The sequence below is a fragment of the Pan paniscus genome, chromosome X (assembly GCF_029289425.2).
Source record: "Pan paniscus chromosome X, NHGRI_mPanPan1-v2.0_pri, whole genome shotgun sequence".
Lineage (NCBI taxonomy): Eukaryota > Metazoa > Chordata > Mammalia > Primates > Hominidae > Pan > Pan paniscus.
In genome coordinates, this window is record NC_073272.2 from 135,005,842 (window position 1) to 135,025,150 (window position 19,309).

Consider the following 19,309-nt stretch of genomic DNA (forward strand, 5'->3'; position numbering starts at 1 on the left):
TTTGAGACACGGTCTTGCTCTGTCACCCAGGCTGGAGTGCAGTGGTACAGTCACAGCTCACTGCAGCCTCAACCTCCCAGGCTCAAGCAATCCTCCTGCCTCAACCTCCCCAGCTACAGGCATATGCCATCATACCTGGCTAATTTTTGTTTTTTTTTTATAGAGACAGGGGTCTCATTATGTTGCCCAGGCTGGTCTCAAACTTCTGGGCTCAAGTGATTCATCCATCTGAGCCTCCCAAAGTGTTGGAATTACAGGTGTGAGCCACTGCGCCTGGCCCAAAATATAGTTTTAGAGCTTGCTCATCACTGCCTAGAAATTATAGGCTTAGCTTTTGTTTATATATACTTTGTAAAGTCTCTTACCTTGACCTTTCAGCAAAATGGATAACACCCTCTATGTTTAAATGAAATAAATGTTATTCCATCAACCAGTGACCATGGATTGCCCCTGAGGTGAAAATTACTAGTTACCAATATCTAAGAGGTTGGGAAAATATTTCAAGTGGATCAAAATCATTGTTTTAATATTGTATTTCATGTAGCATTGCAGATGAAAGAGGAATATGTAACTTAAGAATTTATTTCATTTTTTAGAAAAAATACTATATATAATTTTGGTAAATAGTACAACCACTAAAAAAGATAATCAAATAAACGCCAATGAAATTTTCATCTACATTAAAAGCTGAAGTTTCTAGATGTGGGTTGCTTGATTATATCTTAGAGCTCAGGACTAGAATGATGTAATATTTTATTTTTCTATTACAGATGACTTGTTTAAAGTTCACAAGCTTAAGCCAAATCTGAAGTGGCGACAGGCTTTTGACAGCTACTTAAAAACTCTGCCTCCATACTACCTATTAGTATGTATTTGTGTGTATATATGTATTAACTGTATCAATGATAATTCTTGTCACAAGAAATGTTAGTGATCAAAAGCTTTTACTGTTGCAATAAGAGAGATATCTTTTTATTTTACAGATATTTGTGTCGTCACTGTCTTCTCAAATCATGTGTAAGAGTTTGGAGATGTCATGGCGGCACAAAAGAGAGCTATTTTCTCTATTTTATTCCTTTAACTGCCATGGTTATTTTTATAAAACACATCTATGTTTCTCTTATTAAAAGTAACCTTATGAAATTATAACATTGGAATTTAAGAATAAATAGATCTGGATTCATATATTACATCAACTTCCCTTTTTAACTCTAGAAATTCTCAGTATGGGGTTTCCCTCTGGAAAAAGAAAATCTGAAGACATTACAGTTGCCTATTGCCTCTTAAATGTGTCCTAGACACCGCATGAAGTTTGGGCACTGGTGGTGAGAGGCGGAATCCAAAAAAATTCAGAAATGACTTGGCCTCATTTTGGATTTCATAATGTGAAGTATTCATGATTTTGAACTGGTAATATAATCTAAATCAAGATTACCAAAATAATTTCAGAGGTTGATGTGGTAACCTTTAAGCGAAGTTTCTAGAGGTGAAAAGGCAGAATCTTAAATGGTACCATTGGTGTCACTGGGAGGAGAAATTGGGGTGTGTTACTGTTTACCATGGCAGTAATGGGGCAAACAATAAAATGCAATGTGAAATGATTTGATGATTTGGGAAATAAGATTGAACGCAATTTACTTGTTTGAATTTGCTGTTACTTGCTCTTCTTATCCCACTCTCTTCTGATTTTTTTTACTTTCTGCTCCTTACTTCTCTGCTATTTTCATTGCCACTTTTTAATGTTCCATGTTTGGTTTTATGTGCAGCACCTTGACTTCTAAGAAATGAATCATGTCCCTTTGCCCCTTATAACTGAACTTTGAGTATTTTAAGATTTATTCTATTCTTACTGTTGTGTATTTTGTTTCCTTATAGCCATTAAAGAAAGCACTAAGGATGATGGGAGCTCCAAATCTGATATCAGATAATTTAGATTGTGGACTTAGTTACAGTGTTATCTCTTACCTTAAAAAACTCAGCCAACAGGTAGTATTGGTAAAAACAAACAAACAAAAATCCTTTGCCCTCAGAAGTGCATTTCCTTATTCTTTAGTGTAATTGTAATTTTTCAAATTAAATGTGTATATATCTCTACACTTTATGGATTAGTAATAATGTGATTCTCTATGGCTTCTAGCTTCACCATTAAGCTGCAGTTAAGGGTCTGTCAGTATCATTTGATGCTGTGCCATTTCTCCTTTTGCCTGCCAGTTTGTCCTACCCGCAAGCTGGTTGATATGGGGCAGAGGTTTAATAGACTTCTCTCATGGGTCACATTTTGTCTATCTTCAACCTAGTTCCTCCTCAGATCACTCTGGGCTACAGCATCCCTCCTGTTTAGATCAGCACACTGAGGCGTGGTGTGATTAAATGACTTGTCTGAGATTAGTTTTCAGGCATGTGAAGGACTTATACTCACATGCTAGCCCTTGGATAAAGAGCTATATGCTTTTCCCTGGAGAGTGGGGAGATGAGACCAGTGTTCCTCACACTGGAGGGTGATAGACCCCAAGGGGAACTGAAGAGTGGAGCTCAGTTTCCTCTCTTCTCACCCTCCACCTGTTCCTCATTTGCCATTATTCACCTTGTCCCTTGCCTGCCCCTCTCTATTAGTACCTCATCCTCCACTCACCGTTCCTTATCATACTTCTCACCTCTACTTAGCCCATTCTTGTAGGATGGAAATATTTGAGAACTACTGAGTTAGAACTTTACTATCATATGAATGTGTTATGTTATATGACAAATTAATGCAGCAGTTTTACTTACCTTATGCACAAAGGTATTCCCAGGTAGGGGACAATAGTAGCATTCGCAGTGGTGATAATGCTTCAAGGTGGATGTGTTTGGAAGTTTGGCCTTTAGGAAATGGAGAGTAGTGAGCAAAACATCAGATTTCACCAAAGAACCAAAGTGACTCCACAATTGGGATGCCGACACCCCTTGCTAGGAACTGACAACAACTTCAGTATGGTCTGGAGCTTACCAGCTCCTACCAGTCCAGTGTGCTTATAAGTGCAAAAGAAAGTAAAGGCAACCCCAGATTTCTAATCTACCAAGTGTCCCCCTAACCTCCTTTCCTCTCTGCTAATAGATTTTTTGTGGTTGTTGTAAATGTTTTGGTTTGGTTATTTATTTATTTATCTATCTATTGATCTATCGATTTTTTTAAATTTGATGTTTACCTAAGCCTTTAAGGCTGTGTCACCAAGGTATGGCCACAAGGAAGAATAGTGTACAGAGATTTTAATTAATGCAAGTTCTGGGACCTTTTGGGGCACATGTATCATTTTACAAATGAGCTTTCAAGACCATTTAAGGAAACAGATGCTTCATTTGCTCTTATCTCATATTTCATGACTTAAGAATTTTTTAGTGATAATAAACATAGACTTAATTCCAATAATTAGGGAAAATTAATAAATATCTGTCACCAAACCACAAGAAATCCAAAATCATTTTAGGTTTACCGAACATTGGTGGAATTCCATCTTTCTGAGAAAAAGGGAAGATCATAGCTAATTTATAATAGCTCAAATTACTAATTTAATAACTGGGTCACCAGTGTTTCTTGAGCCATTTCAGATGTATGTAAAACACAAAATATGCCAAATATATATTGCTATAATACACTCAAGCAATATTAATCAATATGGTATCACAATGCCTATTAAGAGGCTTTTTACAAATTACTTACTTAGTAATATCTGTTAAATTAAGCATTATCTTCTAAGACCTTTTTTGGATAGTCAAATATAAGAGATAAATAGTTTAATTTTTTCAGACCTTTTTTGGGTAGTCCAATATTAGAGATAAATAGTTTAATTTTTTCAGATATAATGCCATTCGATGTGATCTGAATTTTAGTACTAGTTTACATGTATAAATACAGTCTTAAACCTTTATGTCTGAGTCTGAAATGAACCTGTTCACTTAGACTAGATTTTATAGTAACAAAATGTGCTTTTAAATGTCTATGAATGAAATTCTTTTCATGGTTTTTATTCTCTCCATGATTTTATTATAATTTTGACACTAGACAAGAAAAAAAATATTATTTGTCTTTCCTGCCCCCTATCTGTTTGCTGTGGTAGTGCAAAGAAGCACAGGAAAATGTTTAATTATCCATTTTTCTGTGATTTGTAATTGAAAATTGTTCTGTGGGGTTCTGAAAGTATTATCTTTCTTAAGTAGTAAAAATGACAGTGGTAATGTAGATGTTTTTATAACATACTATGTACTTTCATTTTAGACCAAACTAGAGTCAGAACGAATACTAGCATCAGTGGGGAAGAAACCTCCCCAGGAAATTGGAATTAAAGTGAAAAATCATTCTGGAGGTGGCATGTCCTTGACTCACAATAAAAATTTTAGAAAACTATTGAAAGAAATCACAGGGGAAACTGCACTTAGACTGACAGAATTGAACACCAAAGAATTTGCTGGCTTCCAAATTGGGCTCTTAAACAAGGTAAATTGTGACATAAATAGTTTGTATTTGTTTGAACTTGTCTGATACATTTATGTCTTTCATATTCCTTTAGTTTTGAAATAATGGACAATCCTATTTTGGAGTTAGTAGTTAATAATGGACCAGTTTAGGAATTGTCAGCAGATATCAATATGGAATTAAATGGACAAGATATGTTTTGTGGGTAACGCCCATGAAAGATAAAGGGGAGATGAAGCTGGAGTAGGCAGGCAGAGCTTCCAAGCTACAAAGCTGGCCCATCACCTGTGAGAGGAAGGAGGAATGAAGGAGAATTGGGTGTGAAGAAGCTCAGACACTGGTGTAGCTTGGAGAAAGTCTTGGCCAGCACAGTGGGGACCTCTAGCACCAAGATTTCCTACAGAGGAGGGCCACGCTGGGCAGAGCTGGCCAGGCCCTAACACCCTGCCATTGTCTGTTACTGGCTATGGGCAGCCTGGGAAGGGCATGGCCTCAGCTCAGTGCTGCAGCGGATCCCTATGGCACCACAGCAGCGGGAGGCTCTCTGCTAACTGCACTCCTTGCAGGATCAGCCATTGCTTTCCTGAAGGGAGATCCCAGCAGCTCACCTCCCCTCCATGGCTGCCAGAGGAATACATCTAGAGTACGAGCAGTGGTCCTGCAAGGCGGCCACAGGTATCAATCTCGGGATTTGGTGTTTTAAATGACATATTTGAAAAGGGATAGTCCCAGTGGCTTTAATACCCTGTAGGTGTGTTACAATGCAGAACAAGGCTAGCAAGTGGAATTTTGCCACTGGGAAAATTCTACTGTAGTCAGTTGTATTGATATAACACTCTTCAGTAACATTTTAAGAGAGATAAGTATGACATTTCTATATTAAAAGCCTTAGGAGTAACTGAAATTATTTGTTTCATTTCAAATAGGATTTGAAACCTCAGACATACAGAAATGCTTATGATATTCCCCGTAGAGGTCTTTTAGACCAGCTGACCAGAATGAGATCCAATCTGCTGAAAACGCACAAGTTTATTGTTGGACAAGATGAAGGTAAAATAACTGTGAAATACTTTTTTTTTTTTTGGAAAATGCCAGGCATGACTTACAGGAAGGTGTTTATTGCATAATGAGTAGGCTATTTTATAGTATTTTAATGTTTAAAATGCCTGTTTTCACTGAATCCCTATGTCTGTTTACCAGGCACATTTTTTTTTCAAGTTTAAGGTCAAGTGTGCATTAATCAGCACGTACACTACACTTGCCATGCTTTAGCTATTGTAAGCTTCAAACAACCCCAGGAAATAGATACTGTTTTTATGTCCAATTCATGGACATGGAAACTGAGAGTGAGGATTTTTAGTAGTTTGCCCAAGTTTAGCCAGTTGGAAAGTGGCAGAACCTAGGTCTGTCAGATTTCCCAATTTGCACACCCAAACACTATAACACTCAGCCTACTGTGATAAATTCGGTAGAGAATACCTCATTTAAATGAAAGTAATCAACCTAATGGTATCCAGGATAATTGTGACTATTTACAAATTCCATTTACTCCATTTTGTTAATTTTAAAAAGGCTCACCTGTTCACTAAAATGAGCAAATCTTATTCTGGTCAATTCCCTGAAATTATACACAAAGTTTTTTGTGTAAGAGGGCTTTTCTAGGAAGAGAACCTACAGATTTAATCAAATTCTCAGTGATTAACACCTACTAACCAAGATTCTCTGGATGATAAGTGAATGCTGTAGAGACTAGACTCTTTGAAATGCAGAAGATATGTGGTGATTTGAGTTGGGATGGTGGTGTAGGGTCAGCCCATTCTCAAACCTGGTTTGAAGGCAAGGGAGTTGTTCTGATCCTAGCGATGTGAGCCTGTAGGCAGTAGTAACGGTAGACTAAGTTATGATTGGGATGAAGAGAGATGATTCTAGATCCTAGAATGCTAGATTCGAGACTTTAAATACCATTTGATGCCAAGACACACACTGCTAAACCAAACTATGATCATGTCTTCTCGAAAGGACCATACGCTTCAGCTATAAGCATCAATTTCTTTTCCTGTGATTTTGCAGATTCCCTTCATAGTGTTCCAGTTGCACAAATGGGTAACTATCAGGAATATCTGAAGACATTGGCTTCTCCACTGCGAGAGATTGATCCAGACCAACCCAAAAGACTGCATACTTTTGGCAATCCGTTTAAACAAGATAAGAAGGTAGGATACCTATGCCTATGTCTGCCTAAATTGGGATATTCTTGCTATATAATTATTTTCTTTTTGGCAAGATAAATACAAATCAGAGGTTCTCCATTTGTTTGTTTAAACAATAAAATATGACACTAAGGCTCTTAGTGGGAGCCTCCTGATGCAAGAGTGTGTTGGTTGAATAAAGTCAGAGCTGCCATGTATTGAGTACTAGTAGGAGCTGGTGTTTTTAATGATCTCACTTAATGCTCACAACTGTTCTGTAAGACAAATGTTACTGTTTGTCCTTTAAAAGGGAGAAATCAAAGGCCACAGTGGTCAAACGCCTTACCTGCGACATAGCACATAAGAGCAAGGATTTGAATCCACATCTTTCTCACTCCAGAATCTATATTCATTCCACCACACACTAATTTCTTTAATATCGAAATCACAGTTTATTTCCTGTTTCCATGATTCATATCTGTAGTGCTTGATCTAGAAAACGATGAATGTGTCCCTTGAAATATGAAGTACTAAGTGATGTTGTTTTACTTGAATGGTCCTACTAAAAATCTAAATGTGGGGAGTGTGTGTGTCTGTGTGTATGTGTGTGTGTGTGTGTTATACTGACTTGCCCATTAAAGCATGAAAACAAATGGGATTATAGCTGCACTCATGGAGGAGACCATTGGTGTTAATTAAGGCTCAGACCACACAATAATCTCTTTTGTGACAAGACTGATTGAAAGGTATTCCACGTCACCTAAATCCTCAATTTATCTTTCTATGCTTCACTTTCCTCATTTTGTGGCACTGGGGATAATAATTACACCTAACTATGCTGGACGAGGTGGCTCACGCCTGTAATCCCAGCACATTGGGAGGCCGAGGCAGGCAAATCACTTGAGGTTGGGAGTTTGAGACCAGCCTGGCCAACATGGCAAAACCCTGTCTCTACTAAAAATACAAAAATTAGCCAGGCGTGGTGGTGGGTGCCTGTAATCCCAGCTACTCTGGAAGTCTTAGGCAGGAGAATCACTTGAACCTGGGAGGCGGAGATTGCAGTGAACCAAGATCGTACCACTGCGCTCCAGCCTGGGTGACAGAGTGAGACTCCATCTCAAAAAAAAAAAAAAAAATTACACCTAATTAACTAATAGAACTCTGCATAATATTAAGTGAGTACATGTACGTTGTTTACAACATGAACAGGCATGTAGTAAATTCTCTGAAAATGTTTTCCCCTTTCTGTATTGTTTATGAGTAAAAAATCTTTTGGAAAAGTCATTTATTATTATTTTATTCAAATAATGAGGGCACATATTCTTGGATTATTCCTGGACAAGAACAGCTCTTGGCTAAATTTCTATACTGCTGCCTCTCATCTTTTATCTATCCCCCCAAGAGTGAAAAGCCTCCTCACTGCCTGCCCAGCACCAAAGTGGGCATATTTGAATCCCTGTGAGGCTGCAGATGGGGAAGTTACATTTTCCACCTGCCTGCCTTTCAACACATACATGTAGCATACTGTACAGTGATAATCAATGTTGTTTAATGATATGAGTTTGAAGCATAAAAAAGGAAATTATTTCCCTTATGAAGAGTTGATGCAAAATAGTTCGTACTTCTCTCCTTTTGGTTGAATAATGCTGCTTATTTGCAAACTTTCTGATTAATCATTATTGTAGTATGTTTTGCTTGGGACAACATCCTGTATGTTAGTTTCCTCCTTGTTCCATTTAAATTGGATTAAAATTGAGTTGCATATTTCTAAGAACAAAGTTGGGGTGGGGTAAGATAAATCTTCGGCCCATGATTAAGGTTTATATTAGTTAATCTGGCATGGGATTTAAAAAAATGAAAGAAAAAAAGACATATTCGTGATATAATGCAAGATTGATTATGTATGCATATTAAGAGTGCTTGCAGTTATATAATAGTGGAATTTTGGTCTTTAATGAAATACGTTCATTTATGTGTTTTTTAGGGAATGATGATTGATGAAGCAGATGAGTTTGTAGCAGGGCCACAAAACAAAGTGAAACGTCCAGGGGAACCCAACAGTCCTGTGTCATCTAAGAGAAGGCGGAGTATGTCCCTGCTGTTGAGGAAACCACAAACACCACCTACTGTAACTAACCATGTGGGCGGAAAGGGACCACCCTCAGCCTCGTGGTTCCCATCTTATCCAAACCTCATAAAACCCACCCTTGTACATACAGGTATAGAGTAGTGGTTGTGATTTCCTTATGGCTCCTAGAGGACTAAGACGCTAAACAATTTTATTTCCCTTTTTGTGTTCCTTCCTTTGTGTTCAGTTTGTGTTCATTAAGTAAGCCATTACTAAATCATCTATTTGGTAGGTACAATAAACCCCACAGGGAGCAGAGACCCTGTTTCAAGGATCTCAATCTACATGAGGTGAAAAAAATTATAATTATATAGTAATTAACACACAGTAATTAACAGTAATGAATACATTGCTTAGCAAGTAAATGCCACAGTAATTAATGGAGAAATGGAAAGAGGTGAGCATGTCTGCTGCAACCTTTTGGAGTGGCTGCAAGGGTGAGGAGGATAAAGCAGGTTTCCCTGGCAGTAGGAGCAAGTGGACTCAGCAAGACTGGATCTGCACTTGCTCTTTGTGTTATCACCACCTATGCATGCTCTAATCCGGTGCAGTCTGGTATCTGCCTCCTCGACCCCACTGAAACATTCTCATCAAGGTCACTAGTGTGTGCAGCACATTGCCATTCCTTCTCCACAGCATTTGACACAGTTGTTCACTCCCTCCTCCATGTGTACGTTGGGTTCTCAGACACCATAAGCTTACAGCTTTCTTTTCCCTCTAATAGCAACTCCCTTTCATCCTCTTTTTCTGGTTTTGCCTTTTCTTTCCACCTCTAAATATCATAGGGCCTCAAAACTCAATCCTGGTACCTCTCCTGTCCTTCACTGCGTTCTCTTCCTAGGTGACCCCATGCAGTCTTGGGGCTCTAAATTTGACCTCTAGAATATAAATTGCTCCTCAATTTCAGACTCAGACTTACTTGTGGACATGCATCTCCACTTAGGTGTCTAATAGACAAATAAAACTCAGTAGGTTTCATGAGTTTCAACTGAACTCTCGAACTTGCCCCTCTCCAAAACAGCTCTACTTGTAGCCTTCCACATTGCAGATAATGACACCATCCAGATATGTGCCAGTAAAGCTTTAACATCTGTCAGGGTTGAGGAGGGTAGAGAAGCTCTAGATTGTAGTGTTTGCAGATTTCCTTCATGTAAATAATGCTAATATTTATCAAAGTCAAGCTGTCAACCTGAGATCATTGAACCAGAGTCGGGAAGAATGCTCTGGAGGGCAGTTGTGCCCTGGCTCCTGCCACACTTCAGCACTATTTACCCAGCGGTTCAGCTGACAAACCGTAGAGTCATCATGATTTTTCTCTTATTCTTCCCTCGCTTTGATACCTTTCACAAGTTCAGGAAACTTGATGTTCAACATAATCCCTAAATCCCACTATTTCTCTCTATCCCTCCAGTGCACACTGCTGTGGCCTCTCACCACGCTACTACAATACCTTCTTATCCCAGCTTCATGTTTCTAATCTAGCCCCCATCTATCACATACTCTCTAACCCTGTGGCCAGAAAATTATGTCTGCATGTATATCACATCATGCCATGTTGCTCCTGAAAACCCATCCTCAACTCTCCTGAGCACTCAGAAGGGACCCTGAACCAGCTTTAGTCTGCAAGACGGCACGGCTGGCCTCTGTCACCTTCTCCTAACACGGGAGCCCCTGGGGCTCCCTCTGCTGCTGTCTCCCAAAGGCCTGTAGATGACTTCCCCAACACCAGCCCAATACTGCTTGTTTCATTTGCTCATTGTGCATGTACTGTCTGACTGCCCCATGAGGATGTGAGCTCCACAAGGGCAGGGAACGTTGCTCTGGCTGTTTACTGCTGATCTCCAGCTCCCGACACACTGCCTGCCACAGACGATGAATAAATGAAAGAGGTGTCAGATCTGGAGTGAAAAGAAAGTACTTTTCTGACACAGAAAAGAAGGATTAGGAAGATAATACACTAAGAGGGATTTTTGGTGATGGAGTGTGTATAGAACTTTCAGCACTAATGGCCGCCTCTATTTTCTCAGAATGTATTTGATGTAAAGAGGAGGCAGGTTGTGGTGTATCCAAGTTGTCTGGCTTCCAGCTCAGTAAAGCATGGCAGGTTGTATGTGAATTTGAGAAATCATGAAATAAAGTGAGACTTGCTGTTTTCAACTTGTAAAGCATAACAAGCTGACACTAACGCATGAGTACCAGAGATCTGTGAATGTGTGTTTAGAGTTGTACTGTCTTACTTGGTTTCCATATGTATTCATAGGGCCAGAAAATAAGAGGTGGTTTTATTGTATTATGTGTCCTGGCCTCAATTTGAGGGGTTTCAGATCGCCACCTGATATATCATCCTGCTTTATGAGATAATTTCCTAGAAATTGAGCATCAGAGGGATATACCTGTGGGGTTGACATAATACACTTACCTCACAGCTCAACCTCTTCATTTGGTTTCCAGATGCTACTGTCATTCACGATGGCCATGAGGAGAAGACGGAAAATGGTCAGATCACACCTGATGGCTTCCTGTCAAAATCTGCTCCATCAGAGCTTATAAATATGACAGGAGATCTTATGCCACCCAACCAAGTGGATTCTCTGTCTGACGACTTCACAAGTCTCAGCAAAGATGGGCTGATTCAAAAACCTGGTAGTAAGGCATTTGTAGGAGGAGCCAAAAACTGCAGTCTCTCCGTAGATGACCAAAAAGACCCAGTAGCGTCTACTTTGGGAGCTATGCCAAATACATTACAAATCACTCCTGCTATGGCACAAGGAATCAATGCTGATATAAAACATCAATTAATGAAGGAAGTTCGAAAGTTTGGTCGAAGTAAGTAGTGAAAGAACATCTATCAATAATGCACCAGGAGGTTTCTCTCATTCTATGATTCACTATAGATTCAAGCTATCCCTTGAGGTACACTGGGGGCAATATTGGGCTTTCACATAGTTTAAGGCAGTTCCTCTTGTTTTAACTAAAAAGGTACAGTCTATATTTTCCTGTTTTTTCCCCTTATTTCTTGTAATGTTTCCTTTTGCTGCCATAACAAGTTATCAAAAGATTCCTAGCTTAAAACAATACAAATTATTATATTAAGTTCTGGAAGTCAGAATTTTGAAATTATTTTTGCTGGGCCAAAATAGTGTTGGCAGACCAGCATTCCTTCTGCTAGCTCTAGAGAGAATTTCTTTCTTTGCCTTTTCGAGCTTCTAAGGGCCATCTGTATTCCTTGGCCCATGGCCCCTTCCTCCATCTTCATGAAAACACCCTTAGCACTTTTTCTCCTCTCTGACCTCTGCTTCTGTCTTTACATGTTTTCTCTCTGACCTTAACTCTACTGTTTCATCTTATAAGGACACTTGTGCTTACATTGGGCCCACATGCATAAACTTGGATAATCTCCCCATCTCAAGATCCTTAACTTAATTACACCTGCAAAGTAAAGTCTTTTTTGCTATATAAGGTAATGTATTCACAGGTTCCAGGGATTAATATGTGGACAATTTTAAGCAGCTGCTATTCAGCCTGCTACATTTGGTTAGTGTTAACAAGAGTTGCCCTAGTAGATGCATGCAGATATTTTGATAAGAATGTTAAAATACAAACTACATCTAACTTTCCACTCACGAAGAACAATTACTAAGGATGTACAACAATTAAATTTTATTTCCCATTCATCTTTATAAAAATACTGAAGTTTTTTTAAATATCTTCAGAATATGAAAGAATTTTCATTTTGCTTGAAGAAGTGCAAGGACCTCTGGAGATGAAGAAACAGTTTGTTGAATTTACCATCAAGGAAGCCGCAAGGTAGGTATAAACAGGAACTCTTCAATTTTTTGTTTTTGTTTTTAGAGCAGTAGGGCCCAGTGCAGGAAAAAGAGAGGAATAGGCTCTGCCTTGCTTTTTTCTTAAACCCTGGCCCTCACTCATAGTTAAGGCTGTCTCCAGAAGTATTTGGATTTATGTTATCTGAACTCAACTCATTCATCCTTCTACTTTTATCATAGCCTCAGGTAGGCTTGGGCCCTCAATTGCCACTATTGGTACTTGCTCTAAGACATATCTTTCCATGAGGACAATCTTTATATTCCTATGTAGATTGTAAGCTTCGATTTGTATCCCACACAGTGCCTTGAACATCATGAGTACTTTAAGTATCTTTTGGTTCATAAAATTTCTCTTTATTTTCAGGTTTAAAAGACGAGTCCTAATTCAGTACCTTGAGAAGGTACTAGAAAAAATAAATTCCCACCACCTTCACAACAACATTAGTCACATCAACAGCAGATCATCATGTTAGTGCAAAGACCAGTGAGAAAAAAATGACAAGTTTTCTGTGCTGTAGGATGGAACAGGATATTGTTGAAGCCTCCTGGAATGTTCGAGTCAAGGGAATTGCTTTCCAGATGCTAAGAAGAAGCAGTGGGGCTTTTGAATTTTATGATTATCTGGCAGTGAAAGCTGGGCTTTTGCCTTAATAATTTTTTAAAGTATGAATTGTTTTGTTTTGTTTTCCTCAATTGAGGAAGCTGATGTTATTAATTCAGCAGGCTAAATTCGGTAAACACCACTGCCCCTACCACGGGTAATGAGAGGTCACTCACTTGAACTATGCCATTCCAGGCATTCTCAGAGTGGCGAGGGGCCACCTGCAAGTGGAGCACAACTTGGTGCTCTTACTGTGTCCTTCAGAAAGAATAGGTGTACAGAAAGGAGATGGCAATCTTATGTGTGCTGAGCAAAGTTTTCAACAATTCCTAGTTGTGCCTTTTAAACCATGCAATATTCAGGATAGTTTGAATCAAAGAAGTAAGAAGCTGCTATTTGGGTAACTTATTTCTCTGTGGGAAGGGGCAGGGAGAGTCACCAAACAATCTACCTCCAATTCTCTTCTCTTTTGTCTAGAGACATTACAAAGTGCACTTGAGGCTGCCCCCAACCTCTGACATTTGTTCTTGCATGTGATGATAGAAAGTCTTCAGATGGACTTATACATTCTGTGCTTTGGAAGCACAAGAAGAACAAAAAATGTGTATATTTCCTTTAATGTTTATACAAAAGTTTATATGGAGCAGTATTGTTATGTTTGTATGAATTTGCAAAAATTAAAGTGTACAAAGAGATTTTGATTTTGCATATATAAAATAAATCATTTTATTGATTTTCACAAGTTCATTAATGCTGGATAAATTTCTACTTATATGTTTCTTGTGATTTGTTACTCCTTTCAGAAAAAGAGTGTATGCTGTTAAACAAGTTAAGATGTTAACATAAGGATTTAAACTTCAAAACATCACTCACAGAATTGAGTGACGTTAGTGAAAAATCACAGAGTAGAGTACCCAGGGACTAGTCACTTTCAAGAAACATGGAAAACACTGGGGAAAAAAAAACCTGTCAGAATCAAGTTTTATTGGAACTCTAGAATATAGTAAAAGGTTTACAGCAACCAAGCCAATCCTGAATTAGGAGAGAAGTCATTGAAACATGGTAGGGGAGCTTTGTGGCATTTCAACTCACCCTTGGAATGGCTGAGTAAGAAAGAAATTTGAGGCCAGGTGCAGTGGCCCACATCTGTAATCCCAGCACTTTGGGAGGCCAAGGTGGGAAGACCACTTGAGCCCAGGAGTTCAAGAGCAGCTTGGGCAACATGGTGAGACCCCATCTCTCCAAAATATATGTATTTTTAGTTAGCTGGACGTGGTTGCACACAATTGTGGTCCCAGCTACTCAGGAGACTCAGGTGGGAGGACTGCTGGAGCCCAGGAGGTGGAGGCTGCAGTGAACTGTGATCACACCACTGAACTCCAGCCTGAGCAACAGAGCAAGACCCTGTCTCAAATAATAATATATACAAGCTGACTTCTGAAATGGCATGGCTGCTTACTTCCCACCTTCCTACCCCTCTCAAACAAAGAGGGAGTTTTTGCATTTTCTATTCCTGGTTGCAAAACACAAAGGAAAATGGAAAAATAGTTTGTGTGCATTCATGATATGCTTGCTCCTTTGAGACTCTCAAACAGCCAGCACCATCCCTTCCCATAGCCTGCTAGGAGCCAAGATGGCTTCCCAGTGCCTGTTTCTCGACCATTTTAATTTAAAAGCATGGTGAGTAGTATTAGCTGTGCCTTCTCTGCCACAGGAGAGAAAGCCTGGTCAAGAGGTGTGGTTTTGGATGCAATAAGTCCACTGCTTCTTGGAGACGTTCCTGGACATTCAATCGTGTCTTTCCTGGGTCCTTGGAGTAGTTGGTCAGGATGGGCTTCCCACTCAGTCCACGGGCCTGGGGCTGATTCATGGTGGTCCCAGAGACCTCAGCCCTCTGTGTTTGGCTGGAAGCCCAGAATGGTGTACAGTTCCTCAGGCATGAGCCCCAGCAAGTTCTGGACGTCACACAAAAAGCAGCACATATAGCACTTTCCCGACATCTTATGGATGATGTTCTTGTCATGATAGTAGGTAAACCCAGGCTCAGCTTCTTGTAGTTCATCTTGGGCTTATTTTTCCTGATTCCCCACTGGCAGGCAACATTGTCAGGGTTGGCAAGTTTAAACTCCCACCTGTCCCTATTCCAGCTGATGAAATGACTGGCAAGACTGTCTAAAATTCCAGGAAAAACTGCTGTGGGTGAATAGGTCCACTTTCTGTGAAGCCAGACAGCACAGCCACAGGTATAACTGGTTTGCCTTGCTCCACCGGGTTGCTCCTCTCTTGGATGTAATCCTTGAAAGGCATGGTCAACTTTTTGAGGCAGGGGGACTGACTGCAGTTTTCTTTGAAGCTCTCGAAGAAAGGAACCTGCTGCACATCCAGTAAGGATGACTGGTTGTTCCAGGTGCCTGAGCTCTCAAAGCTGTCTGCCTCATGATTTAAATGTTAAAAAAGCAGACAGCTTTAAATGTCTGCACCATTCTCAGGGGATTTGTGGTCTTTAGGCTTCCCAGACTTGTTGGTGAGCAAATTCAAGTTGCCTAGAAAGTCCTGACTGATGGAGCATAGTTGAGGCTGATAGAGCTGAGCTGAGACTTGGAGAACATCTGAAACTCCTGTTCAGAGCTGAGCATGCTGGGTGCAGAAGCTGGACACATGCTGTCCAGGAGGCTGCCTTTGGGGTAATTGTGTGTTTGCATACCATAGGGTACCTGCTTTATGCCAAAACCTAATGTATTGCTGTTAAACCAATGAGGAATTGAGTTCAGGCATGAATTTTCTTTACATTGATCTTTTGTCTTTTCTTGGCTTTCTTCGGTCATCTGGTCCAGATGTTCCCAGAAAATGTCATTCACAAAGTCAAGTACCAGCTCCAGAAAGTACTCCTTGCCAAGGTTATACAATACCTGGCCACTCATGCTAAGCCTCTGGAGATTCACGTTCACCAGACTGAACTTGTTGGTAGTGCAGAGAAGCCCCTGGCATACTTACTGCTCCCTCCACAGCCAGGGTTTCTTTGGAAGGCCAAAGCACTATTTCTCCTTTTTGAAGCCACTGAAGGTAGCTTTTAAAGCTTCATTCATCACAGCCTTGCTATACAGCGTTAACAAGGGCAATGCACAGTTGGCAAGTCATGAGAAATTGAATCCAAGCCTGTTGGCACTTTTTACAGTGTTTGCTCTTTTTTTAAATTTTTATTTTATTATTATTATACTTTAAGTTTTAGGGTACATGTGCACAACGTGCAGGTTTGTTACATGTTTGCTCTTTAGAGAGTGAAACACAGCAGAGACCCATAAAAAGTGTCAAAGGCTGGCTGGTGCCTGAGTGTCCCTCCGTAACTGTTAGCCACAGGGGCTATGTGGTCCATATTCTTGATTCTAAAATCATTCATTGTGCTGCTGCAGGCAAGTCCAGTGCATGATCGGGGTGGTGGCTACTCAGGGCCCATGGCTGTTCGGTGTGCAATGTGTTAGGGCACACAGGTGCAGGCATGGGGCTAGAAAAGGGACAATCAGGGAGGCTGGATGCAGGCCAGGTGGCTCCCAGCACTCAGGGCTGGGGTGACACCGTGCTCACCTGCCACTGGAGCAAGTAACTAGCCCGTCCCCCATGTGGCATGCTCTTCAAGAGTGGGGGAAGGAGGGAGGATGGATGGCTGAGGGAAAAGGGAAGGAGGAAGAGGAAGGAAGAGGGGAGGAGAGAGAGAGAAGAGGAGAAGGGAGGAAGGCAGAAGGAGGGGCCAATAGCAGCTTTGATCAGGCAAAAGAAACAATCAGTGAACTTGAAGATAAGTTGATTGAAATTATCCAGTCTGAGGAGTAGAAAGAAAGGAGAATTAAGAAGAATGAACATAACTTAAGAGACTTATGGGACATCATCAAGTGTAACAACATATACACAATAGGATACCCAGAAGGAGAGGAGGGAAAGTAGCATAAAGAATATTTAAAGAAACATTGGCCCCAAACTCCCAAATTTAATAACAGACATGAATCTACACATGCAACAAGCTCAAGGAATTCTAAGGGAGATAAACTCAAACAGATCCACACTGAAAAGCATTATGTCAAACTGTTCAAAGACAAAGAGAATCTTGAAAGCACTGAGAGAGAAATTACCTGTCAAAAAAGATCCTTACTAAGATTAACAACCAATTTCTCATTAGAAGCAATGAAAGCCAGAAAGCCATGTAATTACATATTTAATGTTACCAGGAGAAAAAAAAACTGTCAATCAAGAATTCTATATCTGGCCAAACTAACCTTCACAAATGAAGGAGAAATTAAGACATTCTCAGATAAACAAAACTTGAAGGAGTTTGCCACTAGCAGCGTTTTCCTACAAGAAATGGTAAAGAGTTCTTCAGGGTGAAATGAAAGGACACAAGACAGTACTTAGAAGCCTTAGGAAGAAACATAAAGTACCAGTCTCAAGATAACCATATAGGTTACTTTTAGGTTTTAAGTTAGGGCTGGGGGGGGTGGGGACGGGATAATGTGGAGTTAATGCTGAATGGTTACAGAGTCTCTGTTTAGGTGATGATAAAGTTTAGAAATAGGTAGTGGTAATGATTGCATAACATTGTGGATGTAATTAAAGCCACTGAATTGAAAAAAATAAATTTAAAAAGGCCAGGTGTAGTGGCTCACATCTATCATCCCAGCACTGTGGGAGACCAAGGCAGGAGGACCACTTGAGGCCATGAGTTTGAGACAGCCTGGGCAATGCGGTGAGACCCCATCTTTATTGAAAAATAATAATAGCCCCTGCAGCCACTGCCACCACTGCCCTGGTGGCTCTCGCCCTTCAGCCTGCTGGTGCCCCCGGCGCCCCAGGACCCCTGCCTGCTGCCTGCCTTCCCTCTGCCCCTGCCACCCCCACCACTGCATTTCTTCCTGTCACCACTCTTCTGACGCGGCCCTCCCAGGGTGAGTGGCCTGAGCTCAGGTAACCATGCGGAAGTCCTATCTCAATGGGGTCTTCTACAGCAGCTCAGGAATCTTATCAGGAAGCCAACCTTGACCTTGGGTGACCTCTTGAGAGCTTGGGACCCACCACCAAGAAGGGCAGTGTATCAGTTTCTTGTGACTGCAGTAACAAATTTACACACACTGAATGGCTTTAAACAACAGAAATTTATTCTCTCACAGTTCTAGAGGCCAGAAGTTAAAAATCAAGTTCTGGGCAGGGCCATGTTCCCTTCACAAGTGCTAGTGGGAGGCACCTTCCAGCTTCTCTCAGCTCCTGGCAGCTCCAGGCCTTCCATGACTTGTGGCCGCATCTCTCCAATCTCTGCCTCCATCTTCACATCTTCTCCTTATGCCTGTCTCAAATCTCCCTCTGTTTTTATCTTGTTAGAGATTGGACTGTCATTGGATATAGGGCCCACCTGAAATCTAGGTTAATCTCATTTTGGGATCCTTAATTTAATTACATTTGCAAAGACCCTTTTATCAAGTAAGGTCACATTTACAGATTACAGGGCTTAGGGATGGGGGTGTCATTTTGCATGCCCCCATCCAATCCATACAGGCAGTGTCCTCTCCCTTGTGGGACTGGCCTACCTCCTCAGCTGTCTTCCCAGAATTTAATGTCTTTTAGGTCCTGTCTCTTGCTGACCTGGAGCCCTGGGTTCCCCAGTGCAGGAACTGATGGCACTAAGTACCTTGATAAAGCCCTTACTGCCACCGAAAGAAAACAGAGTGACCATCTTTCCCCTTCTCTGAGTTAAGGCCAAGTGCCTCTTCCTGTTGGCTTGCTCCTCCCCCAACCCTTTATGTTGTGCAGCCCTCCTCTCTCAGCTAAGAAACAGGAAGGACTCTTAAAGACAGCATTAACCAAGGGGGCCCCCATTTTCAAAGCTTGGGAGCAATAACTGCTGCTGGTTGAAACTGACAATTACCACTGATAATAAATTTAATTTTACCCCCACAAAAATAATAATAATTTTTTAAAGCCACTGAACTGTATATGTCAAATTGGTTAAAATAACAAATTTTATATTATACATATATTAACATAATTTTAAAAAATTAATAATGTAATATAACAGCCATCTAATTATACACTTTAAATGGATGAATTGCATGGTGTAAAATAAAGCTCTCA

The 19,309-nt window shown here is 40.4% G+C and overlaps 1 protein-coding gene and 1 pseudogene across 12 annotated transcripts in view; one reads left to right on the top strand and one right to left on the bottom strand.

The window, feature by feature from the left end:
- Positions 1 to 13,942, top strand: part of INTS6L (integrator complex subunit 6 like) — a 61,862-nt gene extending 47,920 nt beyond the window's left edge. For 2 of the 12 annotated variants that reach the window (XM_003805181.6, XM_063601753.1), the window contains 9 exons: positions 771 to 865; positions 1,876 to 1,986; positions 4,253 to 4,471; positions 5,377 to 5,500; positions 6,521 to 6,663; positions 8,624 to 8,858; positions 11,219 to 11,593; positions 12,481 to 12,574; positions 12,959 to 13,942. In XM_003805181.6, coding sequence (XP_003805229.1) covers positions 771 to 865; positions 1,876 to 1,986; positions 4,253 to 4,471; positions 5,377 to 5,500; positions 6,521 to 6,663; positions 8,624 to 8,858; positions 11,219 to 11,593; positions 12,481 to 12,574; positions 12,959 to 13,067 — 1,505 coding nt within the window. In that variant the 3' untranslated portion in view covers positions 13,068 to 13,942. Of the gene's footprint in view, positions 1 to 770; positions 866 to 1,875; positions 1,987 to 4,252; positions 4,472 to 5,376; positions 5,501 to 6,520; positions 6,664 to 8,623; positions 8,859 to 11,218; positions 11,594 to 12,480; positions 12,575 to 12,958 lie in introns of those variants that run through there. The other 10 variants (XR_004668755.3, XR_008622758.3, XM_055106307.2 and 7 more) reach the window with 9 other exon arrangements.
- Positions 13,943 to 15,081: 1,139 nt separating this feature from the next.
- Positions 15,082 to 16,592, bottom strand: LOC100988156 (protein C-ets-2-like; annotated as a pseudogene).
- Between the last annotated feature and the right edge of the window lie 2,717 nt (positions 16,593 to 19,309).